Below are 26,408 nucleotides of genomic sequence, written 5' to 3'. Positions count from 1 at the left end.
ATAAGGTCAGAGAGCAGGGCTGGCTGCTGGAGGTGGTTAAGAGATACACCATCCCCGACCCTGAAGATTGGAGAGTGGCAAATGTTGTGCCTTTGTTTAAAAAGGGCTGCAGGGAAAAGCCTGGGAACTACAGGCCAGTGAGTCTCACATCTGTGCTGGGGAAATTGTTGGAAGATATTTTGAGAGACAGGATCTACAGGCATTTAGAGACACAAGGACTGATTAGGGACAGTCAGCATGGCTTTGTGAGTGGAAAATCATGTCTCACAAATTTGATTGAGTTTTTTGAAGGGGTAACCAAGAAGGTAGATGAGGGCAGTGCGGTTGATGTTGTCTACATGGACTTTAGCAAGGCCTTTGACAAGGTACCACATGGTAGGTTGTTGCATAAAGTTAAATCTCACAGGATCCAGGGGGAGGTATCTAAATGGATATAAAATTGGCTTCTTGACAGAAGCCAGAGGGTGGTTGTAGGGAGTTGTTTTTCAAACTGGAGGCCTGTGACCAGCGGTGTGCCTCAGGGATCAGTGCTGGGCCCACTGTTATTTATCATTTATATTAATGATTTGGATGAGAATATAGGGGGCATGGTTAGTAAGTTTGCAGATGACACCAAGATTGGTGGCATAGTGGACAGTGAAGAAAGTTATCTCCAATTGCAATGGGATCTTGATCAATTGGGCCAGTGGGCTGACGAATGGCAGATGGAGTTTAATTTAGATAAATGTGAGGTGATGCATTTTGGTAGATTGAACCAGGGCAGGACTTACTCAGTTAATGGTAGGGAGTTGGGGAGAGTTACAGAACAAAGAGATCTAGGGGTACATGTTCATAGCTCCTTGAAAGTGGAGTCACAGGTGGACAGAGTGGTGAAGAAGGTATTCAGCATGCTTGGTTTCATCGGTCAGAACATTGAATACAGGAGTTGGGACGTCTTGTTGAAGTTGTACAAGACATTGGTAAGGCCACACTTGGAATACTGTGTACAATTCTGGTCACCCTATTATAGAAAGGATATTATTAAACTAGAAAGAGTGCAGAAAAGATTTACTAGGATGTTACCGGGACTTGATGGATTGAGTTATAAGGAGAGGCTGGATAGACTGGGACTTTTTTCTCTGGAGCGTAGGAGGCTGAGGGGTGATCTTATAGAGGTCTATAAAATAATGAGGGACACAGATCAGCTAGATAGTCAATATCTTTTCCCAAAGGTAGGGGAGTCTAAAACTAGAGGGTATAGGTTTAAGGTGAGAGGGGAGAGATACAAAAGTGTCCAGAGGGGCAATTTTTTCACACAGAGGGTGGTGAGTGTCTGGAACAAGCTGGCAGTGGTAGTAGTAGAGGCGGGTACAATTTTATCTTTTAAAAAGCATTTAGATAGTTACATGGGTACGATGGGTATAGAGGGATATGGGCCAAATAAACTAGGCTTGTACTCGTTAGAGTTTAGAAGAATGAGGGGCGATCTCATTGAGACGTATAAGATGATGAATGGGATGGATAGGATAGAGGTGGAGAGACTCTTCCCGCTCAGAAAGGATAGTAGGACTAGGGGGCACAGCCTCAAGATAAAGGGGGGGTGGTTTAGAACGGAGTTGAGGAGGAACTTCTTCACTCAAAGGGTGGTGAATCTCTGGAATTCTCTGCCCGTTGAAGTGGTGGAGGCTGCCTCGCTAAATATTTTTAAGAAGCGGGTTGATGGGTTTTTGATAAGCGAGGGGATTAAGGGTTATAGGGAGAGGGCGGGAATGTGGAACTGAGCCACAACAGATCAGCCATGATCTTATTGAATGGCGGGGCAGGCTCGAAGGGCTAGATGGCCTACTCCTGCTCCTATTTCTTATGTTCTTATGTTCTTAACTGTGTGCAATTGGGATTAGCTCATGGGTTAAAAATAAGGGCAGCATGGACAAGTTGGGCCGAAGGGCCTGTGACTCTATGAATGGTGGGAATCAGTTTGAGAGGCATATTTCAATTTTATTTATGGATTGTGGGTCTCACTGGTTAGGTCAGCCTTTATTACCCATCCCTAATTGCCCCTTCAGAAGGTGCTGGGGAGCTGCCTTTTTGAGCCACTGCAGTCCCTGAGGTGTAGGTACACCCACAGTGCTGTTAGAGAGGGAGTTCCAGGATTCTGACCCAGTGACAGTGAAGGAACGGCCGATATATTTCCAAATCAGGATAGTGAGTGACTCGGAGGGAATCTCCAGGTGGGGGGTGTTCCCAGGTATCTGCTGCTTTTATGTCCCTCCCTCTATTTCCCCACCTTTTTGTCTCTCCCTCATTCTCTCTTCTCCTGATTGGTCTGTGTGTTTATTCCAGCCGCGAATCACTGGTCCCTGGCTCTTTCTGGCATTTTTCACCTACTGGAGACAGAGATGGAATGTGGAGATCACCTTGGATTACCTGAATCAGCAACAGGTAACGGCAAACAGCAGAGGGCAAGATGGCGGGCAGGAGAAGGCTAGAGGGAGAGTGGGCATTGGGGAAAAGGTCTGAGTTCAGTCCCAGTGTCTGTTAACGATAGGATCAGTCTGGAATGTCCATTTCCTATAGGATTGATGTGGAGATGTCGGCGTTGGACTGGGGTGAGGACAGTAAGACATCACACAGGACCAGGTTAAAGTCCAACAGGCACCAGCTTTCAGAGCACTGTCCCTTCATCAAGCGAGTGGAGAGCTGAGTTCACAAGACTCACATTCCAACCATGATCTTGTATTGAGGTTTTGTTTCTATGTGCCCTGTATGTGAAACAAATTCTCCACTCACCTCGAAATCAGAGAAACCCAATAGTGCAGAAAGAGGCCATTCAGCCCATCGAGTCTGCACCAATAACAATCCCATCCAGACCCTATCCCTGTATCCCTACATATTTACCCTGCTAATCCCTCTAACCCATGCTTGCCAAGACACTAAGGAGCAGTTTATCTTGGCCAATCCACCTAACCCACACATCTTTGGAGTGTGGGTGGAAACCGGAGCACCCGGAGGAAACCCACGCAGACACAGGGAGAACATGCAGACTCCACACAGACAGTGACCCGAGCTGGAATCGAACCCAGGACCCAGGCACTGTGAAACAGCAGTGCTAACCACTGTGTTACCGTGCCACCCTAATGAAGGGGCAGTGCTCTGAAAGCTCGTGTTACCAAATAAACCTGTTGGACTTTAACCTGGTGTTGTGAGATTTCTTACTGTCCAATAGGAACAGCCTGGAATGTCTGTTATTGGGGGTTTAGTGTCAAAATGAGGAATGCTTAACCTGACCAAGCTGCAGAACCAGTCAACTTTCCTTATTCATTCCTGGAACATGGGCGCCACTGTCTGGCTGGTATTATTGTGACATCAGGAATGCTCGAGAGGTCAGAATTAGAGGACTTTCGGGAGCTTTGTGAGACAGGAAAAGGTCAGACAAACACAAACTACAGCATAGGGCATTGGTGAGGCTGCAGCTGGAGTACTGTGTGCAGTTTTGGGCGCCACACTTACGCAAGGATATTTTGGCCTTGGAGGGAGTGCAGAGGAGGTTTACTAGGCTGATGCCGGAGTTGAGGGGGTTGAGCTATGAGGAGAGGCTGAATAAACTAGGCTTGTACTCGTTAGAGTTTAGAAGAATGAGAGGAGATCTCATTGAGACGTATAAGATGATGAATGGGATGGATAGGATAGAGGTGGAGAGACTCTTCCCACTCAAAAAAGACAGTAGGACTAGGGGGCACAGCCTCAAGATAAAGGGGGGCGGTTTAGAACGGAAGTTGAGGAGGAACTTCTTCACTCAAAGGGTGGTGAATCTCTGGAATTCTCTGCCCGTTGAAGTGGTGGAGGCTGCCTCGCTAAATATTTTTAAGAAGCGGGTTGATGGGTTCTTGATAAGAGAGGGGATTAAGGGTTATGGGGAGAGGGTGGGAAAGTGGAACTGAGCACAACAGATCAGCCATGATCTTATTGAATGGCGGGGCAGGCTCGAAGGGCTAGATGGCCTACTCCTGCTCTTATTTCTTATGTTCTTATGTTCTTATTTATTGACCTTGTGTTCACAAACAGGGCACATATAAACACACTGATTTATAGAATAATGGTTGGAATGTGAGTCTTTACAGCTAATCAAGTGTTAAAGGTACAGACAATGTGAATGGAGAGAGGGTTAAGCACAGGTTAAAGAGATAGAACATAGAACATTACAGCGCAGTACAGGCCCTTCGGCCCTCGATGTTGCGCCAACCAGTGGAACCAATCTAATGACCCTCTAACCTAAACTATTCCAATGTTATCCATATGCCTATCCACTGACCATTTGAACGCCCTTAAAGTTGGCGAGTCCACAACTGTTGCAGGCAGGGCATTCCACGCACTTACTACCCTCTGAATAAAGAACCTACCTCTGACATCCGCCCTATAATTACCACTCCTTAATTTAAAGCTATGTCCCCTCGTGTTAGCCATCACCATCCGAGGAAAAAGGCTCTCACTGTCCACCCTATCTAACCCTCTGATCATCTTGTATGCATGATGTGGATGTGCCGGCGTTGGACTGGGGTAAACACAGTAAAATGTCTGACAACACCAGGTTTTAGTCCAACCGATTTATTTGATAGTAAACGCACAAGCTTTCGGGGGGACTCCCTCTGAGGCATACCCACCATACCAGGCAACATCCTGGTAAACCTCCTCTGCACCCTTTCCAATGCCTCCACATCTTTCTTATAATGCAGCGACCAGAACTGTACGCAATACTCCAAGTGCGGCCACACCAGAGTTTTGTACAGTTGTAACATGACCTCACGGCTCCGAAATTCAATCCCTCTACCAATAAAAGCTAACACACCGTACACCTTCTTAACAACCTTATCAACCTGGGTGCCAACTTTCAGGGAGCTATGCACATGTACCCCGAGACCTCTCTGCTTGTCAACACTACCAAGAGCCCTTCCATTAGCCCTATATTCTGTACTCCTGTTACTCTTACCAAAGTGAATCACCTCACACTTTTCCGTATTAAACTCCATCTGCCACCTCTCAGCCCAGCTCTGCAGCTTATCTATGTCCCTCTGCAAACTGTAAACCTAAGAACATAAGAACATAAGAAATAGGAGCAGGAGTAGGCCATCTAGCCCTTCGAGCCTGCCCCGCCATTCAATAAGATCATGGCTGATCTGTCGTGGCTCAGTTCCACTTTCCCGCCCTCTCCCCATAACCCTTAATCCCCTCTCTTATCAAAAACCCATCAACCCGCGTCTTAAAAATATTGAGCGAGGCAGCCTCCACCACTTCAACGGGCAGAGAATTCCAGAGATTCACCACCCTTTGAGTGAAGAAGTTCCTCCTCAACTCCGTTCTAAACCGCCCCCCCTTTATCTTGAGGCTGTGCCCCCTAGTCCTACTGTCCTTTCTGAGTGGGAAGAGTCTCTCCACCTCTATCCTATCCATCCCTTTCATCATCTTATACGTCTCAATGAGATCTCCCCTCATTCTTCTAAACTCTAACGAGTACAAGCCTAGTTTATTCAGCCTCTCCTCATAGCTCAACCCCCTCAACTCCGGTATCAGCCTAGTAAACCTATCATCCATCCTCACTGTCTACAACTCCTCCGACTTTGGTGTTGTCCGCAAATTTACTAATCCATCCTTCTACACCCTCATCTAGGTGATAAGATGTGTATTGTCTCCAGACAGGACAGTTAGTGTGATTTTGCAAACCCAGGCAAATCGTGGGGGTTACAGATAGTGTGACATGAACCCAAGATCCCATGAACCAAGCACAGTGGTCAGCGCTGCTGCTTCACAACTCCAGGGAACTGGGTACGATTCCTGGATTGAATCACTGTTTGCACATTCTCCTTGTGTCTGTGTGGGTTTTCTCCAGGCTCTCTGGTTTCCTCCCACAGTCCAAAGATGTGTGGGTGAGGTTGATTGGCCGTGCTAAAACTGACTGTCGATGTATAGGTTAGAGGGATTAGTGGGTAAAATATGTACGGTTTGGGTATAGGGCCTGGGTGGGACTGTGGTTGGTGCAGGCTCGATGGGCTGAAGGGCCTCTTTCTACACTATAGGGTTTCTGTGGTTCTATGTTTATCCTGGTTGAGGCTGTCCTCATTGAGGAACTTGGCTATGGGTCTCTGCTCAGCAGCTCTGGTGAAGGCCGCCTTGGAGAGTGCCCTCGAGGAAGGGGGTGGAGAGTGCCCTCGAGGAAGGGGGTGGAGAGCGCCCTCGAGGAAGGGGGCGGAGAGCGCCCTCGAGGAAGGGGGCGGAGAGCGCCCTCGAGGAAGGGGGTGGAGAGCGCCCTCGAGGAAGGGGGTGGAGAGCGCCCTCGAGGAAGGGGGTGGAGAGCGCCCTCGAGGAAGGGGGTGGAGAGCGCCCTCGAGGAAGGGGGTGGAGAGCGCCCTCGAGGAAGGGGGTGGAGAGCGCCCTCGAGGAAGGGGGTGGAGAGCGCCCTCGAGGAAGGGGGTGGAGAGCGCCCTCGAGGAAGGGGGTGGAGAGCGCCCTCGAGGAAGGGGGTGGAGAGCGCCCTCGAGGAAGGGGGTGGAGAGCGCCCTCGAGGAAGGGGGTGGAGAGCACCCTTGACGAAGGGGGTGGAGAGCGCCCTCGAGGAAGGGGGTGGAGAGCGCCCTCGAGGAAGGGGGTGGAGAGCGCCCTCGAGGAAGGGGGTGGAGAGCGCCCTCGAGGAAGGGGGCGGTGAGTGCCCTCGAGGAAGGGGGTGGAGAGCGCCCTCGAGGAAGGGGGTGGAGAGCGCCCTCGAGGAAGGGGGTGGAGAGCGCCCTCGAGGAAGGGGGTGGAGAGCGCCCTCGAGGAAGGGGGTGGAGAGCGCCCTCGAGGAAGGGGGCGGTGAGTGCCCTCGAGGAAGGGGGTGGAGAGCGCCCTCGAGGAAGGGGGTGGAGAGCGCCCTCGAGGAAGGGGGTGGAGAGCGCCCTCGAGGAAGGGGGCGGTGAGTGCCCTCGAGGAAGGGGGTGGAGAGCGCCCTCGAGGAAGGGGGTGGAGAGCGCCCTCGAGGAAGGGGGTGGAGAGCGCCCTCGAGGAAGGGGGTGGAGAGCGCCCTCGAGGAAGGGGGTGGAGAGCGCCCTCGAGGAAGGGGGTGGAGAGCGCCCTCGAGGAAGGGGGCGGAGAGCTGCCCTCGAGGAAGGGGTGGAGAGCGCCCTCGAGGAAGGGGGTGGAGAGCGCCCTCGAGGAAGGGGGTGGAGAGCGCCCTCGAGGAAGGGGGTGGAGAGCGCCCTCGAGGAAGGGGGTGGAGAGCGCCCTCGAGGAAGGGGGTGGAGAGCGCCCTCGAGGAAGGGGGTGGAGAGTGCCCTCGAGGAAGGGGGCGGAGAGCTGCCCTCGAGGAAGGGGGTGGAGAGCTGCCATCTTGAATCGCCCACAATACCAGAGCCACTTAGCCAATCATCCGTCAGTTCCTGAGCCCTGATCCATCACTAACAGACTCATGAACCCAGAATGATTCCGTTCACGTTATTTCCAATTGGAAACGCTCCTTTCAGTTTGATTCAATCTTCTGGAGAATGAGGAGAAACGGGCAGAATTCAACACAATAAAATCGGAAAATACTGAAAGAACTCACCAGGTCTGGCAGCATCTGTGGAGAGAGAAGCAGAGTCAATGGTTAGAGTTTGTATTGTCCACAACCTCGATTTTCTTCCCCTCTCCATAGACACGCTGCCTTCATACAGCATTTCCAGATTTATTTCAGAGCTCCAACAACCACAGTATTTGCTTTTATTACAGTTCGGTGCGCTCTGGCCCTCGCTGGTACAGTTCGGTGCGCTCTGGCCCTCGCTGGGTACAGTTCGGTGCGCTCTGGCCCTCGCTGGGTACAGTTCGGTGCGCTCTGGCCCTCGCTGGGTACAGTTCTGTGCGCTCTGGCCCTCACTGGGTACAGTTCGGTGCGCTCTCGCCCTCGCTGGGTACAGTTCGGTGCGCTCTGGCCCTCGCTGGGTACAGTTCGGTGCGCTCTGGCCCTCACTGGGTACAGTTCGGTGCGCTCTGGCCCTCGCTGGGTACAGTTCGGTGCGCTCTGGCCCTCGCTGGGTACAGTTCGGTGCGCTCTGGCCCTCGCTGGGTACAGTTCTGTGCGCTCTGGCCCTCACTGGGTACAGTTCGGTGCGCTCTGGCCCTCACTGGGTACAGTTCGGTGCGCTCTGGCCCTCGCTGGGTACAGTTCGGTGCGCTCTGGCCCTCGCTGGGTACAGTTCGGTGCGCTCTGGCCCTCGCTGGGTACAGTTCGGTGCGCTCTGGCCCTCGCTGGGTACAGTTCGGTGCGCTCTGGCCCTCGCTGGGTACAGTTCTGTGCGCTCTGGCCCTCACTGGGTACAGTTCGGTGCGCTCTGGCCCTCACTGGGTACAGTTCGGTGCGCTCTGGCCCTCGCTGGGTACAGTTCGGTGCGCTCTGGCCCTCGCTGGGTACAGTTCGGTGCGCTCTGGCCCTCGCTGGGTACAGTTCGGTGCGCTCTGGCCCTCGCTGGGTACAGTTCGGTGCGCTCTGGCCCTCGCTGGGTACAGTTCGGTGCGCTCTGGCCCTCGCTGGGTACAGTTCGGTGCGCTCTGGCCCTCGCTGGGTACAGTTCGGTGCGCTCTGGCCCTCACTGGGTACAGTTCAGTGCGCTCTCGCCCTCACTGGGTACAGTTCGGTGCGCTCTGGCCCTCGCTGGGTACAGTTCGGTGCGCTCTGGCCCTCGCTGGGTACAGTTCGGTGCGCTCTGGCCCTCGCTGGGTACAGTTCTGTGCGCTCTGGCCCTCACTGGGTACAGTTCGGTGCGCTCTCGCCCTCGCTGGGTACAGTTCGGTGCGCTCTGGCCCTCGCTGGGTACAGTTCGGTGCGCTCTGGCCCTCGCTGGGTACAGTTCGGTGCGCTCTGGCCCTCGCTGGGTACAGTTCTGTGCGCTCTGGCCCTCACTGGGTACAGTTCGGTGCGCTCTGGCCCTCACTGGGTACAGTTCGGTGCGCTCTGGCCCTCGCTGGGTACAGTTCGGTGCGCTCTGGCCCTCGCTGGGTACAGTTCGGTGCGCTCTGGCCCTCGCTGGGTACAGTTCGGTGCGCTCTGGCCCTCGCTGGGTACAGTTCGGTGCGCTCTGGCCCTCGCTGGGTACAGTTCTGTGCGCTCTGGCCCTCACTGGGTACAGTTCGGTGCGCTCTGGCCCTCACTGGGTACAGTTCGGTGCGCTCTGGCCCTCGCTGGGTACAGTTCGGTGCGCTCTGGCCCTCGCTGGGTACAGTTCGGTGCGCTCTGGCCCTCGCTGGGTACAGTTCGGTGCGCTCTGGCCCTCGCTGGGTACAGTTCGGTGCGCTCTGGCCCTCGCTGGGTACAGTTCGGTGCGCTCTGGCCCTCGCTGGGTACAGTTCGGTGCGCTCTGGCCCTCACTGGGTACAGTTCGGTGCGCTCTGGCCCTCGCTGGGTACAGTTCGGTGCGCTCTGGCCCTCGCTGGGTACAGTTCTGTGCGCTCTGGCCCTCGCTGGGTACAGTTCGGTGCGCTCTGGCCCTCGCTGGGTACAGTTCGGTGCGCTCTGGCCCTCGCTGGGTACAGTTCGGTGCGCTCTGGCCCTCACTGGGTACAGTTCGGTGCGCTCTGGCCCTCACTGGGTACAGTTCGGTGCGCTCTGGCCCTCACTGGGTACAGTTCGTGCGCTCTGGCCGTCGCTGGGTACAGTTCGGTGCGCTCTGGCCCTCGCTGGGTACAGTTCTGTGCGCTCTGGCCCTCGCTGGGTACAGTTCGGTGCGCTCTGGCCGTCGCTGGGTACAGTTCGGTGCGCTCTGGCCCTCACTGGGTACAGTTCGGTGCGCCCTGGCCCTCACTGGGTACAGTTCGGTGCGCTCTGGCCCTCACTGGGTACAGTTCGGTGCGCTCTGGCCCTCACTGGGTACAGTTCGGTGCGCTCTGGCCCTCACTGGGTACAGTTCGGTGCGCTCTGGCCCTCGCTGGGTACAGTTCGGTGCGCTCTGGCCCTCACTGGGTACAGTTCGGTGCGCCCTGGCCCTCACTGGGTACAGTTCGGTGCGCTCTGGCCCTCACTGGGTACAGTTCGGTGCGCTCTGGCCCTCGCTGGGTACAGTTCGGTGCGCTCTGACCCTCAGTGGGTACAGTTCAGTGCGCTCTGGCCCTCACTGGGTACAGTTCGGTGTGCTCTGGCCCTCGCTGGGTACAGTTCGGTGCGCTCTGGCCCTCACTGGGTAGTGTTCGGTGCGCTCTGGCCCTCACTGGGTACAGTTCGGTGCGCCCTGGCCCTCACTGGGTACAGTTCGGTGCGCTCTGGCCCTCACTGGGTACAGTTCGGTGTGCTCTGGCCCTCACTGGGTACAGTTTGACGGGGTGGTGATATTCTGTACACCATATCCAGTGCACAGTGGATGATGCCAGTGGGAGAATGGAAGACCAGCAGACCCTGGAGGTAACTGACCCAATGTGCAGAGGTAGCAGTGAGATATTAAGGGATTATTCTCTCTCTCTCGCTGCAGATAAACCTGAGAAATATCACAACTGCTGAAATTGTCTCTGGAAACCGCAGGGTGACTCTTTGCCTGATTGGCAGGCTGGTCGCTCACTATCAGGTACGTGGACCACTGGACTTTGCAGCGATTCGAGCTCTCAGTCTCTCGCTATTGGGAAAATATTCCCATTTCCAAATCTGATTTCCACACGGACACAGGGATCTGAGCAGGAGACGGCCAGTCAGCCCTGTGAGCCTGCTCTGTCACTCAGTAAGATCACATTCATCTGGGTGCGTCTTCATTCCCCTTTCCTGTCTGACCCCCATAGCCGTCTCCACCCCGTCTCCACCCCATCCCCCTCCCCATCCCACTCCCCATCCCCCACCCCGTCCCCCACCCCGTCCCCCTCCCCGTCCCCCTCCCCGTCTCCTCCCCGTCCCCCTCCCCGTCCCCTCCCCGTCCCTTCCCCGGCTCCTAACCCATCCTCTCCCACCTCCCCCACCCCCACCCCCCCTCCCACCTCCCCCACCCCCGCACCCCCTCCTATCTCCCCCACCCCCTCCCAACTCCTCCCCCCCACCCCCACCTCCCCCCCCACCTCCCCCACCCCCTCCCAGCCCTCTCCCCTCTGTTTGTAATTTTTATTAATGATCTGGATGAGGGTATAGTTGGGTGGATTAGTAAATTTGCTGATGACACCAAAGTCGGAGGTGTGGTAGATAGTGATGAAGGGTGTCATAGTTTGCAGGAAGACTTAGACAGGTTGCAGAGCTGGGCCGAGAGGTGGCGGATGGAATTTAATGCGGAGAAGTGTGAGGTAATTCACTTTGGTAGGAATAACAGATGTGTCGAGTATAGGGCTAACGGGAGGACTTTGAATAGTGTGGATGAACAGAGGGATCTAGGTGTATGTGTACATAGATCCCTGAAAGTTGGGAATCAAGTAGATAAGGTTGTTAAGAAGGCATACGGTGTCTTGGCGTTTATTGGTAGGGGGATTGAATTTAGGAGTCGCAGCGTCATGTTGTAACTGTACACAACTCTGGTGCGGCCGCACTTGGAGTACTGTGTGCAGTTCTGGTCCCCACATTACAGGAAGGATGTGGAGGCTTTGGAGAGGGTGCAGAGGAGGTTTACCAGGATGTTGCCTGGTATGGAGGGGAGGTCCTATGAGGAGAGACTGAGGGATTTAGGGTTGTTTTCGCTGGAAAGAAGGCGGCTAAGAGGGGATCTTATTGAAACATATAAGATGATTAGAGGTTTAGATAGGGTGGACAGTGATAGCCTTTTTCCTCGGATGGAGAAAGCTAGCACGAGGGGGCATGGCTTTAAATTAAGGGGGGGTAGTTATAGGACGGATGTCAGGGGTAGGTTCTTTACCCAGAGGGTGGTGAGGGATTGGAATGCCCTGCCTGCTGCAGTTATAAATGCGCCTAGTTTGGGGGCGTTTAAGAGATCCGTGGATAGGTTTATGGATGGAAAGGGATTGGTTTAGGTTAGAGGGTCATTGTTTTTTAACTGGTCGGTGCAACATCGTGGGCCGAAGGGCCTGTTCTGCGCTGTAATGTTCTATGTTCTATGATCCCCTGACCCCTTCCCACCCCTTTCTCCCCTCCCCATCCCTGCCTCCACCACCTCTCCCTCCCACCTCCCCCACCCCCTTCCCCTTCCCCAACCCCTCCCCCAACGCCCTCCCACGACCCCTCCCCTCTCCCCCCACTCCCTCCTAGCCCTCTCCCCGACCCCTTCCCACCCCCTTCTCCCCTCCCCCCATCCCTGCCCCCTCCCCCATCCCCTCTCCCCCCACCCCCTCCCTGCCCCCATGTTTTAAATGGTTCCTTTCACTGAATTAAACCACTCCCGCAGTTTGACAGGGAGTGACAGAGACACACCAGGTGAGATTGGGCAAGAACCTTGTCAAAGAGGTGAGTTTGAAGGAGGGTCTTAAAGGTGGAGGGTGGGGGAGAGAGGAGGAAGGGCAGGGGATTACAGAGAGGATGACAGCAGCTGGTGGAGTGATTTAAACTGGAAACACTTGAGAAGCCAGAATTGGAGGAGTTTCAAGCTCTACTGTGGGACAGGGAGAGGTCATGGAGGGATTTGAAAACTGTGGCTTTACTTGGCTGGGAGTCAGTGTAGATACCAAACACCGGGGGTGATAGGGGAACTTGTGTTAAAACATGGAGCAGACTTATAAATGGCTTCAGCTTTTCAGAATGAGAACGTAGGAAAGGATTTGTGGGTTGGAACAGTCGATTTGAGGAGAAACAAAGAACGGATAAGCTGAGACAGAGCGAAACATAGAAACTATAAACAGATCCTGCTCCATCATTCACTGCCATCCTGATCCCAACTCCCCTTCAATCCCTTCACTCCGAGGGCTCAAACTAACTGGCCCAGCAGCAGCCAAATACTGGGAATGTGATAGTTATAGAGGGGAATAGAGAGGTGTTTCTGTGCTTGCAAACGAGACTCCAGGATAGTTTATTGCCTCCTTTCGGTGCTCAGGTAAACGATGTCTCAGAGTGTCTGCAGGACATTCTGAAGGGGGAGGGTGACCAGCCAGTGCTCATGGTTTACAGTGGGACAAACAGGATGGGGGCCTAAAAGCAGAATATAAGGAGCTAGGAAGCAAGCTGAAAAGTAGGAGCTGAAAAGTAGTAATGCCTGTGCCAGTGCATTTCACAATAAACCCACAAGATTTCGGAAACGCTGTTCCTTATCCTGGTGAGATTTCTCACTGTGTTTACCCCAGTCCAACGCCGGCATCTCCACATCATGCCAATGCTGGTCAGAGCAGAAACAGCAGGACAGGAGGATGAATATGTAGAACATAGAACATAGAACATTACAGCGCAGAACAGGCCCTTCAGCCCACGATGTTGCACCGACCAGTTAAAAAACAATGACCCTCTAACCTAAACCAATCCCTTTTCGTCCATAAACCTATCCACGGATCTCTTAAACGCCCCCAAACTAGGCGCATTTACAACTGCAGCAGGCAGGGCATTCCAATCCCTCACCACCCTCTGGGTAAAGAACCTACCCCTGACATCCGTCCTATAACTACCCCCCCTTAATTTAAAGCCATGCCCCCTCGTGCTAGCTTTCTCCATCCGAGGAAAAAGGCTATCACTATCCACCCTATCCAAACCTCTAATCATCTTATATGTTTCAATAAGGTCCCCTCTTAGCCGCCTTCTTTCCAGTGAAAACAACCCCAAATCCCTCAGTCTCTCCTCATAGGACCTCCCCTCCATACCAGGCAACATCCTGGTAAACCTCCTCTGCACCCTCTCCAAAGCCTCCACATCCTTCCTGTAATGTGGGGACCAGAACTGCACACAATACTCCAAGTGCGGCTGCACCAGAGTTGTGTACAGTTGCAACATGACGCTGCGACTCCTAAATTCAATCCCCCTACCAATAAACGCCAAGACACCGTATGCCTTCTTAACAACCTTATCTACTTGATTCCCAACTTTCAGGGATCTATGTACACATACACCTAGATCCCTCTGTTCATCCACACTATTCAAAGTCCTCCCGTTAGCCCTATACTCAACACATCTGTTATTCCTACCAAAGTGAATTACCTCACACTTCTCCGCATTAAACTCCATCCGCCACCTCGCGGCCCAGCTCTGCAACCTGTCTAAGTCTTCCTGCAAACTATGACACCCTTCCTCACAATCTACCACACCTCCGACTTTGGTGTCATCAGCAAATTTACTGATCCACCCAACTATACCCTCATCCAGATCATTAATAAAAATTACAAACAGCAGTGGCCCCAGAACAGATCCCTGAGGCACACCACTCGTAACCGAACTCCATGATGAATATTTACCGTCAACCACTACCCTCTGTCTCCTATCCGCTAGCCAATTCCTAATCCAATTCCCTAGATCACCCCCAATCCCATACATCTGCATTTTCTGCAGAAGCCTACCATGGTGAACCTTATCAAACGCCTTACTAAAATCCATATACACCACGTCCACTGCCTTACCCCCATCCACCTCTTTGGTCACTTTCTCAAAAAACTCAATAAGGTTAGTAAGGCACGACCTACCCTCCACAAAACCATGCTGACTATCTCCAATCAACTCATTACTCTCCAAATAACTATAAATCCTATCCCTAATAATTTTTTCTAAAACCTTGCCCACAACAGAAGTGAGACTCACCGGTCTATAATTCCCGGGGAAGTCTCTGTTCCCCTTCTTAAACAATGGGACAACATTCGCTAACCTCCAATCTTCCGGTACTATACCAGAGGCCAACGACGACCTGAAGATCAGAGCCAGAGGCTCTGCAATCACTTCTCTTGCCTCCCAGAGAATCCTGGGGTAAATCCCATCCGGACCAGGGGACTTATCTATTTTCAAACCCTCCAGAATATCCAGCACATCCCCCGTATCAACTGCAACACTGTCAATTCTACTCCCCTGCAACCCAGTGTCCTCCTCAGCTATATCCATGTCCCCCTGCGTGAACACCGAAGAGAAATATTGGTTCAATGCCTCTCCAATCTCCTCCGGTTCCACACATAACTTCCCTCTGCTGTCTATAACTGGCCCTAATCTTGCCCTAACCAACTTTCTGTTCTTAACATACCTATAGAACGCTTTAGGATTCTCCTTAACCCTATCAGCCAAAGTCTTCTCATGTCCTCTTTTAGCCCTTCTTAGCTCACTCTTCAACTCCCTCCTAGCCAATCTAAAGCTCTCTAGTGCACTACCCGAGCCCTCAAGTCTCATCCGAAAATAAGCCTCCTTTTTCTTTTTAACCAACGAAAAAACTTTTTTGGTGCACCACGGTTCCCTAGCCCTACCAATTCCTCCTTGCCTGACAGGGACATACCTATCACGGACTCGCAGTAGCTGCTCCTTGAAAAAATTCCACATTTCGGATGTTCCCAGTTCCTGTAATCTCCTAGTCCAACCTATGCTTCCTAATTCTCTCCTAATAGCCTCATAATTACCCTTCCCCCAGCTAAAACCACTGGCCCAAGGTTCATGCCTATCCCTTTCCATCACTAAGGTGAACGTAACCGAATTGTGGTCACTATCACCAAAATGCACACCAACTTCCAAGTCCAGCACCTGGTCTGGCTCATTTCCCAGCACCAAATCCAATATAGCCTCACCTCTAGTCGGCCTATCTACATACTGAGTCAAAAAACCTTCCTGCTCGCTTTGAACAAAAACTGACCCCTCTAATGAGCTAGAGCTATAACAATTCCAATCAATATTAGTATTGGCTGAACAGATGGTGTGAGGGAAAGGGTTTCAGGTTCCCGGGGCATTGGGACTGGTTCTGTGGGAGGAGTGACACCTGGGCTGATATTCGTGGGGTGGGGAAGGGGGGGGGGGGGGGGGTACTTGCTAGATTGGTTGGGGAGGGTTTAAACTAATCTGGCAGGGGGATGGGAACCTTGGTAAGGATTCAGAGCAAGGGAATTAAAAACAAGAGGAAAAGACAGTGAGGAGAATCAGGAAAGTGAGAGACAGAGAAGTCAAGAGCCAGAGTCAGATAAAGACTGAGTACAAAATAGTAGGAAAGGGAAAAGAAATGTTAAAAGTGCCACCTTAAGGTTTTGTACCTGAACGATCGGAACATTGGAAACAAAATGGGTGAATTAGTTACACAGATAGATGTAAAGGGGGATGATATAGTTGGCATTACGGAGACGTGGCTCCAAGGTGAGAAAGGATGGGAACTGAACTTTGAGGGTTATTTAGTGTTTAGGAAGGACAGACGGAAAGGAAAAGGTGGTGGAATTGCATTGTTGATTCAAGGTGATTTTAATATGATATTGAGGAAGGATATTAGCATAGATAATGTGGAATCTCTATGGGTCAAGTTAAGAATCAGCAAGGGGCAAAAAACATTGGTGAGGGTGTTATACAGATCACCAAACTGTAATGGTAATGTTGGGAAAAGTATTAGACAGGGAATCAGACAGGCATGTGTTACAGGAACATCTGTGACTATGGGCAACTTTAATCTGCATTTAGATTAGGAGAGTCAAATTAGTCAGCGTATAAGTATCAGATTCCAGGAAGAAATATACAAATTGGCAAGAAAAAGCAATAGGCCTGAGGATTGGGAGCAGTTTAAAATTCAGCGAAGGAGGAGCAAGGGATTGATTTAAAAAAGGTATGAGAATAAGCTAGCAACAACATGAAAACTGAGTGTAAAAGTTTTTATAGGTATGTAACTAGAAGAATTGATGGAGGAGAACCAGTGGATGTGGTTTATTTAGACTTTCAGAACGTTTTCAACAAATCCTCATGACCGACTAATATGTAAAGTTAAAATACATGAGATTGCAGCAAATGCCATGAGATGGATAGAAAGCTGGTTAGCAGATAGGAAGCAATGAGTTGGCATAAATGGGTCTTTTTCTGATTGGTAGGCAGTGACTAGTGGGGTTCCACAGGGATCTGTGCTGGGACCCCAACTGTTCACATTATATATTAATGATTTGGAAGAGGGAATTGAATGTATTATCTCCAAATTTGATACAAAGTTGGGTGGGAGGGTGAGCTGTGAGGAGGATACAGAGATGCTTCAGTGTGATTTGGATAGGCTGAGTGTGTGGGTATCTGCATGGCAGATACAGTATAATGGAATAAATGTGAGGTTATCCACTTTGGGAGCAATAATAGGAAGGCAGATTATTATTTGAATGCATGTAAATTGAGAGAGGTGGGCATTCAGTGAGACCTTGGTATCCTCGTGCATCAGTCACTGAAGGTAAGTATGCAGGTACAGCAGACAGTAAAGAAGGCAAATGGTATGTTGATCTTCATAGCGAGAAGATTTGAGTATAGGGATTGGGGTGTTTTGCTGCAATTGTATAGGGTGTTGGTGAGGCCACACCTAGAGTATTATGTACAGTTTTGGTGTCCTTATCTGAGGAAGGATGTCCTTGCTATAGAGGGAGTACAGTGAAGGTTTACCAGGCTGATTCCTGGGATGGCAGGTCTGTCATATGAGGAGAGACTGAGTGGGTTAGGATTATATTCACTGGAGTTCGGAGTGAGAGGGGATCTCATAGAAACGTGTAAAATTCTAACAGGGTTAGATTGGGTAGATTCAGAAAGAATGTTCCCAATGGTGGGGGAGTCTAGAACTAGGGGTCATAGTTCAAGGATAATGGATAAACCTTTTAGAACTGAGGTGGGGAGAAATTTCTTCACCCAGAGGGTGGTGAATGGGTGGAATTCACTCCCACAGAATGTAGCTGAGGCTAAAATGTTGATTTCAAGAAGAAATTAGATTTCGCTCTTGGGGCTAAAGGGAACAGGATTTTGAATTCGAGGTCATAGAGTCACAGAGGTTTACAGTATGGAAACAGGCCCTTCGGCCCAACTTGTCCATGCTACCATTTTTTTAAACCCCTAAGCTAATCCCAATTGCCCGCATTTGGCCCGTATCCCTCTATACCCATTGTACCCATGTAACTGTCTAAATGCTTTTTAAAAGACAAAATTGTACCCGCCTCTATTACTACCTCTGGCAGCTTGTTCCAGACACTCACCACCCTCTGTGTGAAAAAATTGTCCCTCTGGACACTTTTGTATCTCTCCCCTCAAACCTATACCCTCTAGTTTTAAACTCCCCTACCTTTGGGAAAAGATATTGACTATCTAGCTGATCTGTGCCCCTCATTATTTTATAGACCTCTATAAGATCACCCCTCAGCCTCCTACACTCCAGAGAAAAAAGTCCCAGTCTATTGTCTATCTATCTATCACCCCTGGTTCTGGACTCCCCCACCATCAGGAACATTCTTCCTACATCCATCTACCCTGTCTGCTGCTCTTAGAATTCTATCAGTCTATCTATCACCCAGAGGTGACGATCACGAGTGGTCACAGGTTCAAGGTGAGAGGGGCGAGGTTTAACTCAGATATCAGAGGGATGTATTTTACACAGAGGGTGGTGGGGGCCTGGAATGAACTGCCAAACAGAGTGGTGGAGGAGGACACGCTGGGATTGTTTAAGACTTATCTGGATAGTCACACGAGCAGACTGGGAATGGAGGGATGCAGAAGAATGGTTTAGTTGGACCAATGAGTGGCACAGGCTTGGAGGGCCGAAGGGCCTGTTTCCTGTTCTGTACTGTTCTTTGTTCTATCCAGCCTCTCCTTATAACTCAATCCATCAAGTCCCGGTAACATCCTAGTAAATCTTTTCGGCACTCTTTCTAGTTTAATAATATCCTTTCTATAATAGGGTGACCAGAATTGTACACAGTATTCCAAGTGTGTCCTTACCAATGTCTTGTACAACTTCAACAAGACGTCCCAACTCCTGTATTCAATGTTCTGACCGATGAAACCAAGCATGCTGAATGCCTTCTTCACCACTCTGTCCACCTGTGACTCCATTTTCAAGGAGCTATGAACATGTACCCCTAGATCTCTTTGTCCCAGCACTGATCCCTGAGGAACACCACTTGTCACAGCCCTCCATTCAGAAACACACCCTTCCACTGCTACCCTCTGTCCCCTTTGACCGAGCCAGTTCTGTATCCACCTTGCCAGCTCACCTCTGATCCCGTGTGACTTCACCTTCTGCACCAGTCTGCCATGAGAGACCTTGTCAAAGGCCTTACTGAAGTCCATGTAGACAACATCCACTGCCCTACCCTCATCAATCATCTTTGTCACTTCCTCGAAAAACTCAATCAAGTTCATGAGAACCTACATTTGTCTTCACCAACCTCTTTCTCTTCACATATCTATAGAAACTCTTACTGTTAGTCTTTATGTTCCCTACAAGCTTACTTTCGTACTGTATTTTCCCCTTCTTAATCAATCCCTTGGTCCTTCTTTGCTGGTTGTAGGTAAAATGTTAGAATCCGTCATTAAGGAGGAAATTGCGAGGCATCTTGAAGGGAATTGCTTGATAGGGCAGACGCAACATGGTTTCATTAAAGGGAAATCGTGTCTGACAAATTTACTGGAGTTCTATGAGGATGTGTCTAGGGCGGTGGATAGAGGAGAGCCAGTGGATGTGGTCTTTCTGGATTTTCAGAAGGCGTTTGACAAAGTACCTCACAAGAGGTTATTGCAGAAGGTCGAGGGACATGGAGTTGGGGGTAGGGTGTTAGCGTGGATAGAGGATTGGTTGTCAAATAGGAGGCAGAGAGTGGGGGTCAATGGGTGCTATTCGGATTGGCGGTTGGTGACTAGTGGAGTGCCCCAGGGGTCGGTGCTGGGGCCTCAGCTTTTTACCATTTATATAGATGATCTGGAGGAGGGAACCGAGTGTATGGTGTCGAAATTTGCTGATGACACCAAGATTGGAGGAAAGGCAAATTGTGCGGAGGGTGTGGAGAGTCTGCAGAAGGATCTAGATAGGCTGGGCGAATGGGCCAGGAAATGGCAAATGGAATTTAATGTTGGCAAATGTGAGGTGGTCCACTTTGGTAGGAATAATGGTAGGAAGGACTATTACTTACGGGGAGAAAAACTGCAGCAGGCGACGGTGCAGAGGGACCTCGGGGTCCTTGTGCATGAGTCGCAAAAACCCAGCTTGCAGGTGCAGCAGGTGGTCAGGAAGGCGAATGGGATGCTGGCCTTCATAGCGAGGGGGATTGAATATAAAAGTAGGGAGGTCTTGCTGCAGCTGTATAGGGCATTGGTGAGGCCGCAGCTGGAGTACTGTGTGCAGTTTTGGGCGCCGCACCTGCGCAAGGATATTTTGGCCCTGGAGGGAGTGCAGAGGAGGTTTACTAGGCTGATACCGGAGTTGAGGGGATTGAGCTATGAGGAGAGGCTGAATAAACTAGGCTTGTACTCGTTAGAGTTTAGAAGAATGAGGGGAGATCTCATTGAGACGTATAAGATGATGAATGGGATGGATAGGATAGAGGTGGAGAGACTCTTCTCGCTCAAAAAAGACAGTAGGACTAGGGGGCACAGCCTCAAGATAAAGGGGGGGCGGTTTAGAACGGAGTTGAGGAGGAACTTCTTCACTCAAAGGGTGGTGAATCTCTGGAATTCTCTGCCCGTTGAAGTGGTGGAGGCTGCCTCGCTAAATATTTTTAAGAAGCGGGTTGATGGGTTTTTGATAAGAGAGGGGATTAAGGGTTATGGGGAGAGGGCGGGAATGTGGAACTGAGCCACGACAGATCAGCCATGATCTTATTGAATGGCGGGGCAGGCTCGAAGGGCTAGATGGCCTACTCCTGCTCCTATTTCTTATGTTCTTATGTTCTTATGAATTCTATGCTGCTCCCAATCCTCAGGCCGATTAGTTTTCTTGGCCAATCTGTATGCTTCTTCCTTAGATCGGACACTCTCTCTAATTTCCTTTGTAAGCCATGGATTGGCCCATTTTGTTTTTGTGCCAGACAGGAATAAACACTTGCTGCAGTTCCCCCATGTGTTCCCTGAATGTTTGCCATTGTCTATCCACTGGCATCCCTTTAAGTAACTCTCCCCAATCTGTCAAGGCCAACTCGTGCCTCATATTCCCATAGTTTCCTTTATAAAGATTCAGCACCCTAGTCTCCGAATCAACTACTTCACTCTCCATCTTGAATAAAAATTCTATCATGTTCTAGTCGCTCATCTCCACAGGGTCTGGTACAGCTGGATTGGCAATGATTCCCTTCTCATTACACAGTGCCCAGTCTAAGATGGCCTGCTCTCTGGTTGGTTCCTCCACATATTGGTGAAGAAAACCATCCCGTATACACTCCAGGAATTCCTGCTCTATGGCATTGTGGCTAATTTGATTTGCCCAATCTATGTGCAGATTAAAATCACCCATCATCACCGATATTCCCTTATCACACGCATCTCTAATTTTGTGTTTAATGCCATTCCCAACATCACCGCTGCAGTTTGGGGTCTGTATATCACACGCAGTAATGTTTTTTGTCCCTTGGTATTTCTCAACTCTACCCATACAGACTCCACGATGTCAGAGCGAATATCCTTTCTCACTATTGTGTAAATTTCCTCTTTAACCAGCTGTGCCACTCCACCACCTTTTCCTTTATGTCTGCCCTTCCTAAATATTGAATATCCTGGAACATTCAGTTCCCATCCCTGGTCACCCTGCAGCCATGTCTCCCGAATCCCAATTACACCGTATCACACACTCTTTTACAGATTATAGAGTGAGCTTCTCCTCTTTGGGTGTTTCGGTGTGAGTTCTCAGACGGGGAACCAACCTTCACTTTAGAACAGAGGTGACAACATTCTCAGGGAGAGGAAGGGCCACCACAAACAAACTGATGTTGTCCTGATTTACATAGAACATAGAACATAGAACATTACAGCGCAGAACAGGCCCTTCGGCCCACGATGTTGCGCCGACCAGTTAAAAAACAATGACCCTCTAACCTAAACCAAACCCTTACCATCCATAAACCTATCCACGGATCTCTTAAACGCCCCCAAACTAGGCGCATTTACAACTGCAGCAGGCAGGGCATTCCAATCCCTCACCACCCTCTGGGTAAAGAACCTACCCCTGACATCCGTCCTATAACTACCCCCCCTTAATTTAAAGCCATGCCCCCTCGTGCTAGCTTTCTCCATCCGAGGAAAAAGGCTATCACTATCCACCCTATCTAAACCTCTAATCATCTTATATGTTTCAATAAGATCCCCTCTTAGCCGCCTTCTTTCCAGCGAAAACAACCCCAAATCCCTCAGCCTCTCCTCATAGGATCTCCCCTCCATACCAGGCAACATCCTGGTAAACCTCCTCTGCACCCTCTCCAAAGCCTCCACATCCTTCCTGTAATGTGGGGACCAGAACTGCACACAGTACTCCAAGTGCGGTCGCACCAGAGTTGTGTACAGTTGCAACATAACTCTACGATTCCTAAATTCAATCCCCCTACCAATAAACGCCAAGACACTGTATGCCTTCTTAACAACCTTATCTACTTGATTCCCAACTTTCAGGGATCTATGTACACATACACCTAGATCCCTCTGCTCCTCCACACTATTCAAAGTCCTCCCGTTAGCCCTATACTCAACACATCTGTTATTCCTACCAAAGTGAATTACCTCACATTTCTCTGCATTAAACTCCATCCGCCACCTCTCGGTCCAGCTCTGCAACCTGTCTAAGTCTTCCTGCAAACTATGACACCCTTCCTCACAATCTACCACACCTCCGACTTTGGTGTCATCAGCAAATTTACTGATCCACCCAACTATACCCTCATCCAGATCATTAATAAAAATTACAAACAGCAGTGGCCCCAAAACAGATCCCTGAGGCACACCACTCGAAACCGAACTCCATGACGAATATTTACCATCAACCACCACCCTCTGTCTCCTATCCGCTAGCCAATTCCTGATCCAATTTCCTAGATTACCCTCAATCCCATACATCTGCATTTTCTGCAGAAGCCTACCATGGTGAACCTTATCAAACGCCTTACTAAAATCCATATATACCACGTCCACTGCCTTACCCCCATCCACCTCTTTGGTCACTTTCTCAAAAAACTCAATAAGGTTAGTAAGGCACGACCTACCCGCTACAAAACCATGCTGACTATCTCTAATCAATTCATTACTCTCCAAATAACTATAAATCCTATCCCGAATAATTTTTTCCAAAACCTTGCCCACAACAGAAGTGAGACTCACCGGTCTATAATTCCCGGGGAAGTCTCTGTTCCCCTTCTTAAACAAGAAGTAAGCACAGATGTAAACAAGATGTAAGCACAGTGTTCTATATGATCCTTTCCACACTCTGACTTTTATATCCAGATTCACAAGGATATTAAAAAACACAAGCAAAAAATGGAATCTGTTCAATCCTGGCTCGAGGACTTCCACCCAAACAGTAAGAATGGCAGCAACACCAGAACCTCTGTAAGTCACTGCTTTAAAAACTGTTGCTGAAGTTCAGTACAAACAGCATAGAGGGAGCTTTACTCTGTATCTAACCCCGTGCTGTACCTGTCCTGGGAGTGTTTGATGGGGACAGTGTAGAGGGAGCTTTACTCTGTATCTAACCCCGTGCTGTACCTGTCCTGGGAGTGTTTGATGGGGACAGTGTAGAGGGAGCTTTACTCTGTATCTAACCCCGTGCTGTACCTGTCCTGGGAGTGTTTGATGGGGACAGTGTAGAGGGAGCTTTACTCTGTATCTAACCCCGTGCTGTACCTGTCCTGGGAGTGTTTGATGGGGACAGTGTAGAGGGAGCTTTACTCTGTATCTAACCCCGTGCTGTACCTGTCCTGGGAGTGTTTGATGGGGGGACAGTGTAGAGGGAGCTTTACTCTGTATCTAACCCCGTGCTGTCCCTGTCCTGGGAGTGTTTGATGGGGGGACAGTGTAGAGGGAGCTTTACTCTGTATCTAACCCCGTGCTGTACCTGTCCTGGGAGTGTTTGATGGGGACAGTGTAGAGGGAGCTTTACTCTGTATCTAACCCCGTGCTGTACCTGTCCTGGGAGTGTTTGATGGGGACAGTGTAGAGGGAGCTTTACTCTGTATCTAACCCCGTGCTGTACCTGTCCTGGGAGTGTTTGATGGGGACAGTGTAGAGGGAGCTTTACTCTGTATCTAACCCCGTGCTGTACCTGTCCTGGGAGTGTTTGATGGGGGGACAGTGTAGAGGGAGCTTTACTCTGTATCTAACCCCGTGCTGTACCTGTCCTGGGAGTGTTTGATGGGGGACAGTGTAGAGGGAGCTTTACTCTGTATCTAACCCCGTGCTGTACCTGTCCTGGGAGTGTTTGATGGGGGGACAGTGTAGAGGGAGCTTTACTCTGTATCTAACCCCGTGCTGTACCTGTCCTGGGAGTGTTTGATGGGGGGACAGTGTAGAGGGAGCTTTACTCTGTATCTAACCCCGTGCTGTACCTGTCCTGGGAGTGTTTGATGGGGGGACAGTGTAGAGGGAGCTTTACTCTGTATCTAACCCCGTGCTGTACCTGTCCTGGGAGTGTTTGATGGGGGGACAGTGTAGAGGGAGCTTTACTCTGTATCTAACCCCGTGCTGTACCTGTCCTGGGAGTGTTTGATGGGGGGACAGTGTAGAGGGAGCTTTACTCTGTATCTAACCCCGTGCTGTACCTGTCCTGGGAGTGTTTGATGGGAGGACAGTGTAGAGGGAGCTTTACTCTGTATCTAACCCCGTGCTGTACCTGTCCTGGGAGTGTTCGATGGGGGACAGTGTAGAGGGAGCTTTACTCTGTATCTAACCCCGTGCTGTACCTGTCCTGGGAGTGTTTGATGGGGGGACAGTGTAGAGGGAGCTTTACTCTGTATCTAACCCCGTGCTGTACCTGTCCTGGGAGTGTTTGATGGGGGACAGTGTAGAGGGAGCTTTACTCTGTATCTAACCCCGTGCTGTACCTGTCCTGGGAGTGTTTGATGGGGACAGTGTAGAGGGAGCTTTACTCTGTATCTAACCCCGTGCTGTACCTGTCCTGGGAGTGTTTAACATAGAACATAGAACACTACAGCACAAACAGGCCCTTCGTCCCACAAGTTGCGCCGATCACATCAACACCTACCAACCTACAGACCTATCTATAACCCTCAATCTCATTAAACCCCATATACTCATCCAGAAGTCTTTTAAAAGACCCCAGCGAGTTCGCCTCCACCACCACTGACGGCAGCCGATTCCATTCACTCACCACCCTCTGAGTGAAAAACTTACCCCTAACATCACTTCTGAACTTCCCTCCTTGCACCTTAAATCTGTGTCCTCTCGTAGTGACCATTTCAACCCGGGGAAATAGCCTCTGAGAATCCACCCTATCTATTCCTCTCAACATTTTATAAACTTCTATCAGGTCGCCTCTCAACCTTCGTCTCTCCAGGGAAAAGAGTCCCAGCTCCCTCAACCTAACTTCATAAGGCATGCCTCCCAGTCCAGGCAACATCCTTGTAAATCTCCTCTGTACCCTTCCAATAGCTTCTACATCTTTCCTATAGTGAGGCGACCAGAACTGCGCACAGTACTCCAAATGAGGCCTGACAAGGGTCTTATAAAGTTCCAGCATTACCTCCCGACTCCTAAACTCAATCCCTCGATTTATGAAGGCCAGTACACCATACGCCTTCTTGACCACATCCTCCACCTGCGAGGCCGATTTAAGAGTCCTGTGGACCCGGACCCCAAGATCCTTCTGCTCCTCAACACTACTCAGACTCCTGCCCTTGATAGTGTACTCGTTCATCCCGTTGGTTCTGCCAAAATGGACGACTACGCATTTATCCACGTTGAAGTCCATCTGCCACTTCTCCGCCCAGTCCTGCATCCTATTTATGTCCTGCTGCAACTTTTGACATCCTTCCAGACCATCCACAACACCACCGACCTTCGTGTCATCAGCGAACTTACTAACCCATCCCTCCACTTCCTCATCCAGGTCATTTATGAAAATGACAAACAGTAAGGGTCCCAGAACAGATCCCTGGGGCACTCCACTGGTGACTGACCTCCATTCAGAAAAAGCCCCATCCACAACCACTCTCTGCCTTCTGCAGGCAAGCCAGTTCTGGATCCACAAGGCCAAAGGCCCTTGGATCCCATGCCCTCTCACCTTCTCAAGAAGTCTTGCATGGGGGACCTTATCAAACGCCTTGCTGAAGTCCATGTACACCACGTCCACGGCACTTCCTTCGTCAATGTGTTCAGTCACATTATCGAAGAACTCAACTAGGCTTGTAAGGCACGACCTGCCCTTGACAAATCCATGCTGACTATTCCTGATCACGTCAAACCTCTCCAAATGGTCGTAAATCTTGTCCCTCAGAAGCCTCTCCATCAGCTTACCAACTACTGAGGTCAGACTCACCGGTCGGTAATTTCCCGGGCTATCTCTGTTCCCTTTCTTGAAAATAGGAACTACATCCACAATCCTCCAATCCTCTGGAACCTCTCCCGTCTCCATTGACGACGCAAAGATCATCGCCAGGGGCTCTGCAATCACTTCCCTCGCTTCCCACAGTATCCTGGGGTACATCCCATCTGG

General features: G+C 50.5%; 1 protein-coding gene across 1 annotated transcript in view; it reads left to right on the top strand.

Annotated features, from left to right (window-relative positions):
* Positions 1–23,317, top strand: part of LOC145360072 (spectrin beta chain, erythrocytic-like) — a 31,111-nt gene extending 7,794 nt beyond the window's left edge. Inside the window, exons 4-6 of the mRNA XM_080215015.1 lie at positions 2,323–2,421; positions 10,440–10,532; positions 23,183–23,317. Of these exons, the coding sequence (XP_080071141.1) occupies positions 2,323–2,421; positions 10,440–10,532; positions 23,183–23,317 (327 nt within the window). The remainder of the gene's footprint in view (positions 1–2,322; positions 2,422–10,439; positions 10,533–23,182) is intronic.
* Positions 23,318–26,408: the final 3,091 nt, after the last annotated feature.

The sequence above is a fragment of the Carcharhinus amblyrhynchos genome, chromosome 2 (assembly GCF_965287045.1).
Source record: "Carcharhinus amblyrhynchos chromosome 2, sCarAmb.v2.hapA, whole genome shotgun sequence".
Taxonomy (NCBI): Eukaryota; Metazoa; Chordata; class Chondrichthyes; order Carcharhiniformes; family Carcharhinidae; genus Carcharhinus; species Carcharhinus amblyrhynchos.
This window is presented reverse-complemented; position numbering and strand designations above follow the sequence as displayed.